The sequence below is a fragment of the Capricornis sumatraensis genome, chromosome 19 (assembly GCF_032405125.1).
Source record: "Capricornis sumatraensis isolate serow.1 chromosome 19, serow.2, whole genome shotgun sequence".
In the NCBI taxonomy this organism is placed as follows: Eukaryota; Metazoa; Chordata; class Mammalia; order Artiodactyla; family Bovidae; genus Capricornis; species Capricornis sumatraensis.
This window is the reverse complement of record NC_091087.1, coordinates 65,703,734-65,721,423: the sequence shown is the minus strand read 5'-3', so window position 1 is coordinate 65,721,423 and position 17,690 is coordinate 65,703,734. Positions and strand designations below refer to the sequence as shown.

Genomic DNA, 17,690 nt, shown 5'->3' with positions numbered 1-17,690 from the left:
CAGTGTTACACACACTGGGCTGAAAGGGACCCCGCCAATCTACTGCAGCCGTAGGAGACTGGGATGGAGCCCTTGAAGCCAGCTGGAAGCTGCAGTGAGCTGAGGCAGCATCGTAAGGAGAGAGCCCGGTGGAGAAGGAGCAGGAGGGAAGACAGGTGTGAAGGCCAGAGTGGGGACCTGGGCTGGAGTCCTGGAGCCAACAGGTTGGGATCAGAGACTCACGTTTAAGTGGAAGCAGGTCTTCCAGAACCTGCTGTGGGTTATCCACATGGGCAGGCAGGTTGCAGGTGCCAAGTTAACACACACAGAGCCTGGCACTGGATCCAGGGCCAGGCACCCAATGGGTAAGTGAGTGTTCTGCATTGACCGGCCTCTCGGGAGCCCCATGGTGGGGAGACCTGTCTGTCCTTGCAGGTTCTGGGCAGGCTCACTTGGGGCCAGTGAACTGAACTCTAGACAACAGAGACAGAGCTCTCTGGAGAAATGCAGATCCTCTTCCCACCTGAAGCACTCCAAAGGCCACCAGGCCAGACAGACAGTGTTACTGATGAGTCATGAAACAGCCAGACCCAGAGCCTTGGGTGGGGAGGGGAGGGGATCAATACTGCCTGAGAATAAAGGGCTTGGTAACTGAGGGTCAGAGGCTCAAACTGACCCCAGGGCCAAGCCGTTAGCTCCTCTGGCTGAGGTCTTTGAAGACATGTGGTCCAAGTTCCCATCTGAAGAGCAACAAACTGAGGCTCAAAGAAGAGACACAATCTTCGCAGGGTCAAAACTGAGTGGCAGGACTGGGAAAAGACATGGCTTCCTGTTCTGGCTTGGTGCTCATTCTTACAGAGTTCCTACCCTACACCCAACACCCACAGGGCTCTGTAGGTGCCCCGCACCCTGCCTGGAACGCAGCACGGACACTTATCGAAGGTCACCACATCTCGACTTTATTTCTTATGATTCTTTGAAGAATTTTGAGAGGCAGGGGACTTGTCATTTGGGAGACTGACATCCTGATGCCCTGGAGGATCATTTCCAGAATGGGAGCCTCTTTCTGCTTTAGTACTGGGTCCTCCTGGAGGAGCTGTAGGAATCCCACAGCAAGGCCCCCAGAAGTGCCCCAGCAGATCCCAGGAGGATGTTGGTTGGTGTGGAAAGTCCAGTTGCCCCTGGGGGAGAGGAGAAGGTTAGAGCACAAGAGGACAGGCAGGCCCAGCTGCCCCCAGCAAGACTGTGAGTGTCAGAGACCCCAGGACTGACTGGAGGCCCTAGACACCAACATCCCACCCCTGTTTCCTCCTCTACTTCTGAGACCCCAGGATATCTGCTCAGGGAGGGGTGGCTGCGCATGGCTGCCCAAAGAGGACATGAACTCTGATGGTCAGTCCATCAGCGACAGGACAGACCCTCTGAGAAATGAGGGGCTGCCCCTCCCCTTCACAGCACTGGGCTGGGCTCGGGGAGGAGTGGGCACCTAACCAGGTTTTTTAGGGTTGATGAGGAACGCAGGCCTCCTGAGTGACACACCCCTCATCCTGCAACCCCACACCCAACCAGAAGAGGGAACCATGATGGGGACACAAAGGACCAGTGGGACACTGAGGACCACAAAGCTGGAAGAAGCCTGTCTGCTTCTTTAGCATCTGGATCAATCTTGTGCTGATTTGTGAGCCCTCCTCCACCTCCTCCAGGGAAGACACTTACCCTTGGACTGGAGGTTGGAGACTAGGCTGCCAGAGGGAACTCTGCCCCCATTGGCTCTGGCAGTTGATGACATCATCTTGGCCGCTAAGGAGGAGCCAGAGATTCCTGTTCTGGTGAAGCCCACGGTGTCCAGCAACTCAGGCACAGCCCTCACGGCCACGACTGTAAGGGCAGAGACTCTTCAGGGCTAGCTGCGAGAGACAGGCTTGCCAGACCTCCCTGACACCTTCCTGGGGGGGTGAGGTGAGGGGTCCTCTTCGCTCAGACCATAGGGCCAGAGGCAAGGGAAGGCTGTAGGTGTGGACACAACTGGGTGGATGCCCACCCCAACACCCCGTCCTCCTCCAAGAACCTGGAACCCAGGCCTGTTCCTGACTCTGCTTGCCTGTGACCCTGGAAGCTTCAGCAGTCCTCCCTGGGCTTTAGTTTGCCCTTTATGAAATAAAGTTGAAACAAGCAGGGGTCTTCAAATGTCCCCTTTTGGTGGGAAACTGGTGTCTTTCATACAACCACAGGCCCACAGTATAAAGACAGAGCTGCTCTTCTGAAAAGGTGTTGGGTGGAAGCTTCTGTCCACTGCCCTGAGGCCACCGGTGAGCATCCCCCCAGGGTCCCTACATCTCCAGACAGTGCAGGTATAGAACCTTCTGCAGCCAGGAACCTTCTGTGTCTGCACCATCCACATGGTGGACACATGTGGCCACTGAGCACTTGAGACTGTGGCTGGTATGACAGAAATGTTTCATTTTCTTTAATTTTGGCCACCGTGTGGGAGGACCCTGGCCAGAGGCCCAGCAGGAAACCACTAGGCTTTCTGGATGACTAGAGGGTTGTAGGCAGAGCAGTTCTGAGTAATCCACACAACTCAGCTCACACATTCCTTACAGTCATTTGGAAGGGCCCCTGGCACTGCTTTCTGGGGAGGAATCATGAGTTCAGACAGATCTTCCAACTTGCCTGGATCCCAGTCTGCACTTGGGAGAAGCTGAGATTGGAAGTGGGTGTTATGAATGGGTTTCCTTCAGTTCCTTCTTAGCTAGGTTCTTGTTACCTCAAGAATTCAACCTCTGTTCCCAGTCCACCCCACCCCTACCCACCCAGGTCTTGGGGCTAAAGGCAATCTTGGACTTGGTCGAGGAAGGGTGCTCCCAGGAGCCCAGGGACAGGGGCAGATGGGGCCTTGAGCTTCTTCCCAAAGAGACTTACCTCCTCCAATCACAGCAGCTGCCGTCATGCCTGGAGACAGAAAGAACCCCTGTGAGTGCCCAGCACTGGACTTCCCCTGGGTCTCTGCTGCTGTCCCAGTGAGAAGAGTTCCCTGGAGTTGGGATCACAGGAGACAGCAGCACTGTGTGGTTCCCTCTGCTTTTACAGAGAAGTCTGATTTTCCAGAAATCAGAGGAGGATGGACAAGAGTCCAGAGCTCTGTGATACTCCAGAGGGGAGAGGAACCTGCCTTGAAAAGGTTTCATTCTGCTCTTTGAACTTAACACATTTTGGTATCATTAAAAAAAAAATCAAGAAAAGCATGCTCCTTTTGTGTAATGGAATATATTTGACTGTTCTGTCTGTTCATCTTCCAGACACCCTATGCCCATCCAGGGTACAGCTGGAGTGGAAGCCCCCCATCCTCCAGGGCTCAGCCTACTTGTGACTTTCTGCAGGAAGCATCCCTTATTCCCCCATTAGAAGGCACCATGCTTCCTCTGCATGTCCTGCCTTGTGGCTGGAGCCCCCGGCCACACTGGACAGAGCATGCCTGGACCACACTGAGTTGCTCAGAGCTCTTGGGTCTGGCAGGGAATAGGCATTTTGGACAGCTGGGACAGTTCCAGAGATTTCAGGATCTGTGAGAGTGAGCTCAGAGAGCTCCCCATGAAAAAGAGTCTTGGCCCCAGGCAAGGGAGAGAAGTTGCAAAAGCAGTCTCCATCCCCCAGTCATTTCTGGAAGGTTGTAGCTTCTGGCTCACCAACATCTCTCTCCATCAGGACACTTGACCTGTCTTGAGATTTTCCATTTCTGCACAGACGATGTTTTCAACAAACGGATCTTACAGTTCTCACCTCCTCACTTCCAAGGATCTTGGATCCTATGCCACGCACACCCAAGGTCATACCCTAGGCCAGGGGTTCCCAACCCTGATACTGGTCCCTGGCCTGTTAGGAACCCAGTTGCACAGCAGGAGTTGAGTGGCAGGTGAGCCACCAAAGCTTTACAGCCACTGCCCCTCGCTCGTATGAACACTTGAGCTCCACCTCCTGTCAGATCAGCAGCAGCATTAGATTCTCATAAGAGCTCGAGCCCTACCGTGAACTGTGCTTGTGATGGATTGATGTTGCCTAATGCTTATGAGAGTCTAATGCCTGATGCTCTGAGTTGCAGCTGAGGTGGTGATGGTAGGACTCGGGAGCGGTTGCAAACACAGATGATCACAAACAGAAAGGTTTGACTGCACAGGGACCATAATAAATGAATACCTTGCAGACTCATATCAAAACCCTACCGGTGAGTGGCAAGGGCCAATTAAGCTGCATCTGGTGGCAGGCTTTAAGTCAGAATCCAACACTTATTTTAGTCCCATGTCCCACTCACTGTTTTATTTGCCACTTCTATTCTTGCCTCTTTCCTGCACTGTGCACTTGTTTTGGTCACAGTTTTGGTAAGCCCACAAGCTAACCCTTGACAAAATAAGTTAAAAAAAAATTTTAAGCAAATGTTGCTGAACCGTTTCTTTGAAAATGGAGAAAGACCCAATGATGAGAATGTAGAAGACTCTAAGATGGCCAATGAAGAGAAAGCTACATTTAAAAGAAAATACCAAGAGTGCTACTTAAAGTACAAGTTCATTGCAGCCGGTGATCACATTCTCCAATACTGCTTTGTATAATCCGTGGCGACCAGCTACCCAACGAAGTTTTAAAACATTTAAAACTGCTTTGCCACATGGAGACCAAGCACCTTGCATTAAAAGACAAGGCTTTGGCGTTTTGTTTTTTTTTTTTTTAATGTGAACATGAAGAACAGAAGCAATTATTGAAGGCCTTCACTTTATCAAATGAATCTGCACTGAGAGCATCATTATTAGTGGTTAACCACATTGCTAAATCTAAGAAATTGTTTACTGTTGGTGAAGAATTGATCCTGCCTGCTGCTAAGGTCAGTTGTCATGAACTTTTAGGAGAGGCTGAAGTTCAAAAGCTGGCATGTGAAACAGCAGACATATTGAGGCCAACTGTTAGAAAGGATTAATGAGTCACCATGGTATGCAATCCAGGTTGGTGAATCTACCAATGTTGACCACAAGGCAACTTTACTTGTTTCTGTGCGATATATTTTTCAGGAGGATGTGCATGAGGATGTGTAACATGCCCTTTTCTTGCCAACACCACAGCTGCAAAACTATTCAAGTCTCTGAATGACTACATATCAGGAAAGCTGAACTGGTCATTTTGCATTGCTATATGCACGGACGGAGTGCCTGCCATGACTGGATGGAATTCTGGTTTTCACTATATTGGTCAAAGTGGTCACCTCTGAATGTGAGTCTACACATTGTGTCATCCACAGAGAAGTGTTTGCCAGCTGAAAAATGTCACCTGAACTTAACGTTTTGCAGGAAGTGATGAAAATTATCAACGACATTAAAGTACGTGCCCTTAACTCATGTCTGTTCATGCAGCTCTGTGAGGAAATGGCTGCAGAGCACAAGCGTCTCCTCTTACACACAGAAATGAGACAGCTCTCTAAACGTAGATCACTGGCCAGCAGTTCTGAGTTGTGAGAGCTGCTCCGGGGATTTCTTTTAGAAAAGCAGTCACCACTGGCAGCATATTTTAGTGACACAGAAGGTGTCGAAAAACATCCTTACTTGTGTGACATACTCAACTTGCTCAGGGAACTCAGTCTGACACTTCAGGGGAGAATGACAACTGTTCAAATCACCAGGTAAAGTGGCTGCATTTAGAGCCAAACTGGAATTATGCAGGCGATGAATGAACACTGGGAATTTTGACATGTTTCAAATATTAGCAGAGATTGGAAAGAGACTCGGTCAGGGTCGTCTTTCTCCCAACTGGTGCTGCTGCCACTAAGTCACTTCAGTCGTGTCCGACTCTGTGTGACTCCATAGACGGCAGCCCACCAGGATCCCCTGTCCCTGGGATTCTCGAGGCAAGAACACTGGAGTGGGTTGCCATTTCCTTCTCCAATGCATGAAAGTAAAAAGTGAAAGGGAAGTCGCTCAGTTATGTCTGACTCTTCGCGATCCCATGGACTACAGCCCACCAGGCTCCTCCATCCATGAGATTTTTCGGCAAGAGTACTGGAGTGGGGTGCCATCGCCTTTTCCACCCAACTGGTGCATGTCCACTTATTTCAGCTTTCAACAGCGTTTGAGCATTACTTCTCAACCACAAAAGACCCCTGAAATGAGAAGGAATGGATCCCTGACCCATTTGTACATAAGCCAGGTGAACTGACTTTGTGCCTGCTAGAAGAGAATCAACTGCTTGAGATCACAAACAACAGTGCCCTTGAAAGTATATTTGAGATGACTTCAAATCTCCATATGTTCTAGATTAAAATCAAGGCAGAATAGCTTGAGATTGCCACAAAAGCACTGAAAAGCCTGCTTCTGTTTCCGACAGCCTATCTTTGTGAAGCAGGGTTTTCTGCAGTAACAGTAACCAAAAGATGACAGGGTAGACTGGACATAAGTAAGACACTTCAGGTGTCCTTGTCTCCTGGCATCCTCACATGGGACCATCTAGTTGCAGGAAAACATGCTCAGGGCTCCCATTGATTCTGCATTATGGTGAGTTGTATAATGATTTCATTATATATCACAACCCAATAATAATATGAATAAAGTGCATGATAAACACAATGTGCTTGAATCATCCCCAAACCATCCTCCCCCTCCCTGCCTGTATCTTCCCTGAAACTGATCCTGGCGCCAAAAATGTTGGGGACTATTGCCCTAGCCCAAGCTCACCACTATAGGAACAACTACCCATGTGTGCAAGGTAAATCTTAGTTAGTTCAGATGAAATAAAACTTAAAACTCAGTTCCTGAGTTGCATGGACCACTGCTCAAGTGCTCAATAGTTGCATCTGGCTAGTGGTCATCTACCATACTGGATCACACAGAGAACACGCTTACCATCACAGAAAGGGCTCCCAGACAGTGCTGCCCTAGACCTGGTCACCAGTGAAAAATCCCTCTCTATGATCAATGACCAGTGCTCACGTGGAGACTCTCACCTCCTCCTTTTACAGATTCTGACGCTAACACAGGCTTCACCATTTCATCAAACACAATGAGATTTTTAATCTCTGTCCAGGCACACCTCGGCAATACTGTCGATCGGGTTACAGATCACCAAAGTAAAAGGAATATCATGTGAACTTTTTGGTTTTCAGTGCATATAAAAGTTATGTCTATATACAAGTTATATTTATGTATAACTAGACTATACCCTTGTCTGCTAAGGTGCAATAGCCTTATGTCTAAAAAGGCAATGTGCATACCTTAATTTAAAAATACTTCATTGCTAAAAATGTGAACCTCCACCTGCCAACTCTTAAGTTGTTACAAATCTTCAACTTATAAAAGCACATGTTAGTTTCCTGAGGCTGCAGGAAGGAATTACCACGAACTGTGCTAATTCTCTCGTTTTCTCCCAGTCAGAGATCCAAGATCAAAGGGTAAACAGAGCCAGGCTTTCTCTGAAGGCTCTAGGGGAGGACCCTTCCTTATCTCTCTAGCATCGTTGTCTAGCTGTCGGTGCCAATCTCTGCCTTGTGGCTGCATCTCTCCAATCTGTTTCTGGCTCTACAGGGAAGAAGAATGAAGGTGTTAAGTCCCCTCCTTGCCCCCTCTGGCCCATAAGTTAAAGTCCACCTGTTCCATGAGCATGAGGGGGTCCCTGCATGATCAGGCTTCTGCTTCTATCCTAAGGAGTGAATAGAAGCCACCTCCCTGCCTCATGATGTTCAATCTTTTGCCAGCCAAATCCAGGCACATTTTTAAGGACTCTGCCACCCAACACATCTTCCAGAACCTGCCCTGAGCACACGTTCCCAGTCTTCCTCGGCCACCTTCACCTGTAGACTCCCGAGTGTGAATTAGTTGTGCTCCTGCTGCCATAAAATTTCCCACAAGGCAATACAGTTCTCTGAAATCTCTGCTGGATTTTGAGTTCTTTCGGGTCAAGGGCCAAGCCTCATTCACTGTTGCTTTCTCCTGTGCCAGGCACAGGCTTGGGATCAAGGAGGCACCAAAGGAGGAGTTCAAAGAAAGAAGTACTAATCCAAAGTGCACCTTTAGGCATCCTGAGTCATGCTATGGTCTGAATGTTTGTGTCCCCCAAAAATGATATATTGAAACCTAATGCCCAATGATGATGTTAGGAGGTGGCCCTGTGGGAGCTGATTAAGACGTGCAGGCAGAGCCCTCCTGACTGAGGTCAGTTTCCTTTTAAAAGAGATCCAAGAGAGTTCCTCTTTTCCTCCCAACATGGGAGGTTAATGCGGAGGTTGTTCTAGGATGTGAGCTCTCATCACACAAAGTCCACTGGTGCCTAGAACATGATTTCCCAGCCTCCAGAACTGTGAAAAATAAGTTTCTGTTCTTCTTAAGCCATCCGATTTACCACATTTTGTTATAGCAGCCCTAATTCACTAAGATAGGGCACAGTCAACAGAGGGAAAAGGCAGTCTACAGAATGGTAGAAAATATTGGCAAAACATATATCTGTTTAGAGGTTCATATTCAGGATATAGTATAAAGAATTCCTCCAGCAACAGAAAACTTGATTTAAAATAATTTGATTTAAAAATGGGCACATGTGCAGCGCAACTGGAGAAAGCCCACATGCAGCAATGAAGGCGCAGCACAGACAGAAAGAAAGAAAGAAAGGAAATATGGGCAAAGAATCAGAACAGACATTTCCCGAATGACACACAAATGGCCAACAAGAATAGAAAACTATACTTAATATCAGTAACCATTAGGAAATTCAAATCAAAACTGCAACGAGAAATCACTCCACACCCACCAGGAAAGCCACTATATTACAAAAATAAAAATGGAAAATAGCAAGTGTTGGTTAGGATGTGGAGAAACTGGAACATTTGTGCATTGTTGGTAGGAATATAAAATGGTGCAACAAACATGGAACACAGTGACAGTTCCTGAAAAAAATTTAAGATAGAAAACCATATAATCCAGCAATCCCATTTCTGGATATCGATCCAAAGAAATTGAAAACAGGGTCTTGAAGAGATATTTGTACTCCATGTTCATAGCAGCAGTAATCACAGTTGCCAAGAGGAAGCAAACTAAGTGTCGACGAGTGGATACATGGATCATTACCACGTGGTATAGATGCCCGAGAGGATATCATTCAACTTTAAATAGGAACTTCTGACACATGAGGAACCTGGGGAACCTTATGCTAACTAAAATAGACCTGTCAGAAAATAACAGATGCTGTATGATTCCACTCACATGGAGATTAGATTAGATTAGTTGAGCAAAGAGACAGAAGGAGCTGTGGTTGCCAGGAAGCGGCAGGAGGAAATCAATAGTTAATGTCTAATTGAGGTCCAGTATGAGGAGATGGAAAGAGTTCTGCAGATGGGAGGCACAGTAGCACGAATATGGTTACCACTGTTCAAGAGCCGACTCACTGGAAACGACCCTGATGCTGTGAAAGATTGAGGGCAGGAGAAGGCGGTGACAGAGGATGAGATGGTTGGCTGACATTACCTTCTCAATGAATGTGAGTTTGAGCAAACTCTGGGAGATAGTGAAGGACAGGGAAGCCGGGCGTGCTGCAGTCCATGGGATTCCAGAGTCAGACACGACTTAGTGACCGGACAACAAAAACCAACAATTCAGTTGTGGACACAAAACGGTTGTGTTTGTTAGTCACTCAGTCCAGTGTACTCTTTCTGACTGCATGAATTGTCGCCCACCAGGCTCCTCTGACCATGGAATTCTCCAGGCAGGAATACTGGAGCGGGCAGCCACTCCCTTCTTCAGGGGATCTTCCCAACCCATGGATCGAACTGAGGTCTCCCGCATTGCAGACAGATTGTTTAACAGATGAGCCACCAGGGAAGCCCAGTTGTTTTGGTAAATTTCATGCTATGTGTATTCTGAAATGACTTTAAAAAAACTCTGTGACTTTTGCTGCCATGGCCCTAGGCTGGCCTGACATTAGAGGTGACTCTGCCCTTGGAGAGTGTGTTCTGGGAGGACATTAGTGACCTGGCCCTCGGGCACCAAGGGAGGAGCACAAATAGAGAAATGAAACTTATCTGCCTTGGGTGCTGTGGGGCAACAGGAAACCATGGGCAGTGACCTTAAACTGGCAAAGAGCCGTGCCCAAGCCTGTGCCAGGTGGCTGTCAGGCATCTAAACTGAGCAGCACCTTTGCCCCACCTAATTGGAGGTGACCTGGTTCTGAGAGACCCCTAAGAGTGACCTCATCCTACTCCTGTGCTTAAAAACAAGCCTATAAAAGCCCAGAGAGGGCAAGTGACTGGCTCTGGGTCACTCAGCAAGTCAGAGGCAGAGCTAAACCCTGAAGTGTGGTCCCTCTGATTCTAGAGCGTCATTTATTTCATCTCCTGCACATTGTGGCTTTTTTCTGACAGTGTGTCAGAAAGATTCCATCAGGAAGACTGTCCTTACACTGACAGCTTAGCAGGTTGAGCTGAGCAGTGGGTGTGGGGTGAGGATCTGTGGATTGGTCCTCAGAGATGCGTTACCTGCATAATGGTAGAAATTGGGTGGGTCTCTGGGGTCAGAGCCAAAGTCATCTGGTCCCTGATGTGGCCCCTGTGGTGGCTTCCCAGGAGAAGAGCCATAGGAGGCCTGGTTGCTTGACTCAGAAGGTTCTTTTTCCTCTGGAAGAAAGAAATAATGGGGGAGCACACAGCGGTGTGGGCAGCTGGGGGAACAGAGACCCCACACAGCCCCCTCCACCCTTTCCTGAAGCCCCCAGGATCTCTGATGCAGGGAGGGGACCTCAGGGGAAGCTGAGCTGAGAGGTGTCAAGGGTGCTTGGAGGTGAACCAGGGAGACGATAGAGAGAGGAAGGCCCAGCACCCGTGGAGAGCTGGGGGTCCTGTCTGCACAGAGCACAAGCTGAGGCCCGGGGGAAAGAGCCTTGATGGGCCCAGAGCCCCTGGTGGCACCCCCAGGCCAGAACCCAGACCCCCGCTGCTCACCCAGGAACCCCAAGCTCTGGGCCACCCACCCTTGGGAGCTTCCCCAAGGGCACTCACCTTCCGGCAGCAATTCTGGCAGGAGGGGGCCCAAGGCATGGCCTTCCCCACTCTCTATGGCTCTAGCTGACATCCTGGAGGCAGTGTGGGAACACTGGTTCTGGAGCCAAGGACACCACTGTCTTTTTACAAACAGAGTGTGAAGTTGAAACTGCTCTGCCTGATTTCGGGCTTCCCCGATAGCTCAGAAGGTAAAGAATCTGCCCTCATTGCAGGAGACCTGGGTTTGATTCCTGGGTTAGGAAGATCCCCTGGAGAAGAGAAAGGCTAGCCACTCCAGTATGCTGGCCTGGAGAATTCACTGGACTCTATAGTCCTTGGGGTCACAAAGAATCGGACATGACTGAGCGACTTTCAGGGGGGCATCTGTCTGCCATTCCAGCCCTGCCCCCTGTCCCATTGCAGCCTATGGACCACTTCCAGCCCTCCCCCTTAATCTGCTCAGACCACAGTTTTGAAGTTAATAATGACTTTGCTTGGCTCCCTGATCTCCAGAATCCTGGCCACCTCTAACACCCCATCTCTTTCCCCTGCTCACTGCCCACCTGGTCTAAGTCTCAGGACTTCAGTAGTAACCTGGGTCAAGACAAGACCAGAGGTTCCCAACGCCCCATGGTAAAGGTGGGCTCAAGCCCCCTCCCCACACTCAGCCCTGGTCACAGAGACAACGGTCCCAATGGAAGTGGAGAGGGAGGCTGAGAGTGGAGCCCCTTTGCTCCCTCCCCTCCCAACCTCCCAGGCCCCCGCTTACCCTGCTTAGTAATTGTTGGGGATCGAAGAGTAGTGTGTGAAGCCCTGCACAGAGTGAGGCTGTTGAGAACTCCAGCCGGCTAAATAGTCCCTCCCTAGATGACCTCTGACCCCAGAAGTCCAAGAAGGAAGTGAGTCACCCTCATCCCAGGCTTGGCGCCATGTAGACCTCACCTTTGCATGCTAATGGGACGGATGAGTGGCGGAGCTTCTGCAGGAGCATGGCTTTCCATCCCAGATTCCCCTTCTTGGGTATGTGAGGAATCCCTAGTCCACATTTTTATAAAACTCACCTGCAATTCTTGTGGACTATATTTTCCCTGCCCTCCACCATTTGTAGGTTTCAGTTCAGTTCAGTTCAGTTCAGTCACTCAGTCGTGTCCGACTCTTTGCGACCCCATGAATCGTAGCACACCAGGCCTCCCTGTCCATCACCAACTCCTGGAGTTCACTCAGACTCACGTCCATCAAGTCAGTGATGCCATCCAGCCATCTCATCCTTGGTCATCCCCTTCTCCTCCTGCCCCCAATCCCTCCTAGCATCAGAGTCTTTTCCAATGAGTCAACTCTTCGCATAAAGTGGCCAAAGTACTGGAGTTTCAGCTTTAGCATCATTCCTTCCAAAGAAATCCCAGGGCTGGTCTCCTTCAGAATGGACTGGTTGGATCTCCTTGCAGTCCAAGGGACTCTCAAGAGTCTTCTCCACACCACAGTTCAAAAGCATCAATTCTTCGGCGCTCAGCCTTCTTCACAGTCAAACTCTCACATCCATACATGACTACTGGAAAAACCATAGCCTTGACTAGACGGACCTTAGTCGGCAAAGTAATGTCTCTGCTTTTGAATATGCTATCTAGGTTGGTCATGACTTTCCTTCCAAGGAGTAAGCGTCTTTTAATTTCATGGCTGCAATCACCATCTGCAGTGATTTTCGAGCCCCAAAAAAGAAAGTCTGACACTGTTTCCGCTGTTTCCACTGTTTCCCCACCTATTTCCCATGGAGTGATGGGACCGGATGCCATGATCTTCGTTTTCTGAATGTTGAGCTTTAAGCCAACATTTTCACTCTCCTCTTTCACTTTCATCAAGAGGCTTTGTAGTTCCTCTTCACTTTCTGCCATAAGGGTGGTGTCATCTGCATATCTGAGGTTATTGATATTTCTCCCGGCAATCTTGATTCCAGCTTATGTTTCTTCCAGTCCAGCGTTTCTCATGATGTTCTCTGCATATAAGTTAAATAAGCAGGGTGACAATATACAGCCTTGATATACTCCTTTTCCTATTTGGAACCAGTCTGTTGTTTCATGTAGGTTTACGGTACAAAATATTTTTCCTTGGCTGACAAATGGCACCGAACCCTAATCTGATATCTGTAATAACTGAGGAGGCAGAGCAGGTTGACGATCAAAGCACCATCTCTGCCCAGTGCCTGGGGAGGAATCCTTAGTTGCGACTAAGGGGTTGAAATACCCTTGATGAGCCTTACTTTGGTGACACACTGGCATTCACAGAATTGTGGTATTACTACACTACTTCTTTTGTCCTTGATATATGGAAGAGTTAGTGGCTCCGTCATGTCTGACTCTTTGTGATCCTGCCAGGCTCCTCTGTCCATGAAAGTCTCCAAGTAAGAGTACTGGAGTGGGTACCCTATTTCCAGGGGATCTACCTGACACAGGAATTGAACTGGTGTCTCCTGCATTGCGGGCAGATTCTTTACCAGCTGAGCTACCAGGGAAGCCCCCTGAGACTTTTATATATATATATATTCCTTATTACTATATGACATATGTAACTATTGTATATTCTTATATGTGTATATATTTTACTTATTTTACATTATCTGCTAAAAGCAAATGACCAAATTATTTCCCTTTAAGAAAGCATAGTGAATTAGTTGTTTTACCCTTAATTTTGTTTCACTATTTCTGCTATGCAAAGCAGGACCCAATGCAGGTCCCGCTGCTTCCAAAGTGAGGTCTTGGAATGGCTCTCATTTACTCCCTCCTAACGCTTGTCTCTTCCCTGCCCATCTCATGCCTACCCGGCCTTGAGACTTGAGGTTCGCCTGGTGCAGACTAGGCTTGTTGCTCCCTGTCCATCACCAACTCCCAGAGTTCACTCAGACTCATGTCCATCGAGTCAGTGATGCCATCCAGCCATCTCATCCTTGGTTGTCCCCTTCTCCTCCTGCCCCCAATCCCTCCCAGCATCAGAGTCTTTTCCAATGAGTCAACTCTTCACATGAAGTGGCCAAAGTACTGGAGTTTCAGCTTTAGCATCATTCCTTCCAAAGAAATCCCAGGGCTGATCTCCTTCAGAAGGGACTGGTTGGATCAGCCATAGCTATACATATATCCTCTCCCTTTGAACCTCCCTCCCATCTCCTGCCCCATCCCACTCCTCTAGGTTGATACATCCCACTCCTCTAGAACCCCTGATTCAGTTTCCTGAGCCATACAGCAAATTTCCGTTTGCTGTCTATTTTACATAAGGTAACAAGTTTCCATATTACTCTTTCCATACATCTCACCCTCTCCACCCCATCCCCATGTCCATTGGCCTATTCTCTATGTCTCTTTCTCGACTGCTGCCCTGTAAATAAATTCTTCAGTACTATTTTTCTAGATTCCACATATATGCGTTGCTGCTGCTGCTGCTAAGTCGCTTCAGTCGTGTCTGACTCTGTGTGACCCCATAGACGGCAGCCCACCAGGTTCCCCCGTCCCTGGGATTCTCCAGGCAAGAACACTGGAGTGGGTTGCCATTTCCTTCTCCAATGCATGAAAGTGAAAAGTGAAAGTGAAGTCGCTGAGTTGTGTCCAACTCTTCACAACCCCATGAACTGCAGCCCACCGGGCTCCCCCATCCTGGGATTTGCCAGGTAAGAGTAATGGAGTGGGGTGCCATTGCCTTCTCTGACATATATGCGTAGAATATGATATTTATCTTCCTGTTTCTGACTTACTTCACTCTGTATAATAGGTCCTAGGTTCATTGAGTTCATTAGAACTGACACAAATGCATTCCTTTTATGGCTGTGTAATAATATTCCATTGTGTATATGTACCAAGATTTCTTTATCCATTTATCTGTCGATGGACATCTAGGTTGCTTCCGTGTTCTATCTATTGTAAATAGTGCTGCAATGAACAATGGGATCCATGTGTCTTTTTCAATTTTGGTTTCCTCAGGGTATATGCCTAGGAGTGGGATTGCTGGGTCACATGGTGCTTTTATTCCTAGTTTTTTAACGCATCTCCATACCGTCTTCCATAGTGGCTGGATCAACTCACATTGCCACCAACACTGCAAGAGCGCTCCCTTGTCTCCACACCCTCTCCAGCATTTACTGCTTTTCGGCTCTTTGATGATGGCCATTCTGACTGGTGTGAGGTGATATCTCTTTGTAGTTTTGATTTGCATTTCTCTAATAATGAGCAATGTTGAGCATCCTTTCGTGTGTTTGTTAGCCATCGGTGTGTCTTCTTTGGAGAAATGTCTATTTAGGTCTTTTTCCCACTTTTGATTGGGTTATTTGTTTCTCTGGTATTGAGGTATATGAGCTGCTTGTACATTTTGGAAATTAATCCTTTGTCAGTTGTTTCATTTCTTATCATTTTCTCCCATTCTGAGGGTTGTCTTTTCACCTCCCGTCTAGTTTCCTTTGCTGTGCAAAAGCTTTGAAGGGTAATCGGCTCCCACTTGTTTACTTTTGTTTTTATTTCTGTAACCTTGGGAAACTTATGCTAATTGAAATAAATCAGTCAGAAAGAGAAAAATACATCCTGATTCCATTTACTTGGAAATTAGTTTAAATTGGTCAGATTCATAGAGGCAGAAAGGACTGTGGCTGCCAGAAGCTGGGGTGAGGAGGAAATGGCTAGTTATGTGTAATGCTTATAGAATTTCATGTTGCAAGGAGTTCTGGAGATCGGGTGCACAAAATGTGAATATAGTAAACACTGTTCAGTGCACACTGACAAAAGGTCGTGTTGGTATTTAAGGCTCTGTGTATTCTGCCATGGTTTATTTTTAAGGCATGTGACTTTGGTGCCCTGGCCCTGGGCTGGCCCTGTCTTAGAGGTGACACTGCCCCTCGGAGGGTGTGTCTTTGGAGGACATTAGTAGCCAGGCCCTGTCGTATCAAGGGAGGAGCACAAATGGAGAAATGAAACTTACCTGCCTTGGGTGCTGGGGGGCAACAGGGCAGGCGCGGCAAGGAGCCATGCCTGTGCCTATGCCAGCCGGCTCACCAGGAGCCAGAGCAGCCTCTGTGTGCTACCTAATTGGAGATGACCTGGATCTGGGAGACCCCTAAGAGTGACCTCATCCTACCCCTGTGAGGTCAGAGGTGGCTCCTGTCTCTGCTCTCTATGGTTTCAGCTGTCATTCTGGTGGCCGTGTGGAAACAGGGTGCACAGACAAGGACACCACTATCTTTCTCACAGACAGAGGGAGAAAATCAGAAGTGCTCTCCCGATTTCTGAAGGACTACGGGATGGGCACCGCTCTACTGCCCCAGCGCTGCTCTCTGTGCTATGACAGTCTGTGGGCTACTTCCAGCCCACCCCACTAATTTGCTCAGAAAACAGTTTTGAAGTTAATCGTGACTTTGCTTGTCTCCCTGACCTTCAGAATCCTGTCTACCTCTTAACACCCCATCTCTGTCCGATGCTCACTACCCACCCAGTCGAAGTCTTGAGGTTTCAGAGCACCCTGGCTTGGGACAAAATCTGAGTCTCCCAAAGTCTCATGGTAAAGGTGGGCTCGAGCCCCCTCCCACACTCACCTCTGGTCACAGTGCCCACAGCCCTGGATGCTGTGGGTGGAGTCCTGTGCTCCCTCCCTCCTCTCTGCACAGGTCCCTGTTTATCCTGGTTGGTAAGTGTCTGGGAACAAAGAGCAGCGTGGCAAGTTCTGCACGGAGTGAGTCTGGGGCCTCCAGGCAGCTGAATAGATACCATGGATGATAACTAACCCCGAGAGTCCAAGGAGGAAGTGAGTCAGTCTCTTTCCAGCTGTGGTTTCTCCACTACTTTGCTATTGGGACATTGAGGGCCATGGGCTGGTTTTGGGCAGGAGCATGACTTTCCCTCTCAGAATCCTCTTCTTGCATATGTTTGAAATCCACAGTCCTCCATTTTATACAACTCACCGGGCTTTCCTGCTGGTTCAGCATTGAAGAGTGCAACTTGCAGGACAGTGGACACAAGTTCAATCCCCGCTCCTGGAAGATCCCACATGCCATGGATCTACTAAGCCTGAGCACTCCAACTACCGAGCCTTCACACCTACATCCGTGCTGTGCTAAAGAGAAGGCACTGCCACGAGAATCCTGACCATGACTCTTGCTGCTTTGAAGAGTAGACCCTGTTTCTGCAATTAGAGAAAGCACATGCACAGCAACAAAGACCCAGCACAGCCAAGTGTAACTAAATAAATACAATTTTAGATAAAAATTCACCTGCAATTCTCAGGAAGTTTACGTTCCCTGCTCCCCATGATTGGCAAGTTTACAGTAGAAAGCATCCTCCCTTGGCTGACATATGGCACAGAGCCCTAATCTCATATCTGTAACAACCGAGGGGGCAGTGCAGGTTGGCGGTTAAGAGCAGGATCTCTGACCAGTGCCTGGGTTGGAACCCTTACTTGTGACCTTCGGGGAGTGATTTACCCTTGTTGTGCCTTAGTTTGGAGGTAAGCAGGCACTTACAGATTAAATGCTATTACTACATTTGCTTCTTTCTGTCTCTTACCCCTAGTGAAATAAGTCTCATGAAAAGAGTACATTTGTCAGCCTCTTGTCCTGGGTCTGGAGCTCAGTAAATATGATTTGAATGAAAGAATGAATACGGACAAGAAAGGGGAAAGTGACGGTGAGTGTGAAGCTGGGGTGGGGTGGGAGGACAAAGGGCAGGAGATGAAAGAAGGGGCAGAATCGGGT

General features: G+C 48.4%; 1 protein-coding gene across 1 annotated transcript; it reads right to left on the bottom strand.

Annotated features, from left to right (window-relative positions):
* Positions 1-928: 928 nt before the first annotated feature.
* Positions 929-11,825, bottom strand: LOC138095060 (interferon alpha-inducible protein 27-like protein 2A). Its single transcript, XM_068991010.1, has 6 exons — positions 11,745-11,825; positions 10,994-11,115; positions 10,475-10,612; positions 2,902-2,931; positions 1,696-1,857; positions 929-1,160 (listed from the first exon to the last, which is right to left on the bottom strand). The coding sequence occupies exons 2-6, from the start codon at positions 11,064-11,066 to the stop codon at positions 1,051-1,053; spliced, it is 513 nt and encodes a 170-aa protein (XP_068847111.1). The 5' UTR covers positions 11,067-11,115; positions 11,745-11,825; the 3' UTR covers positions 929-1,050.
* Positions 11,826-17,690: the final 5,865 nt, after the last annotated feature.

Coding starts and splice junctions, on each gene's coding strand:
- LOC138095060 (XM_068991010.1), bottom strand. CDS start 11,066: ATGTCAGCTAGAGCCATAGAGAGTGGGGAAGGCCATGCCTTGGGCCCC. Junction 10,613..10,993: donor GCCAGAATTGCTGCCGGAAG/GTGAGTGCCCTT, acceptor TCTTTCTTCCAG/AGGAAAAAGAACCTTCTGAG. Junction 2,932..10,474: donor CAATTTCTACCATTATGCAG/GTAACGCATCTC, acceptor TTCTGTCTCCAG/GCATGACGGCAGCTGCTGTG.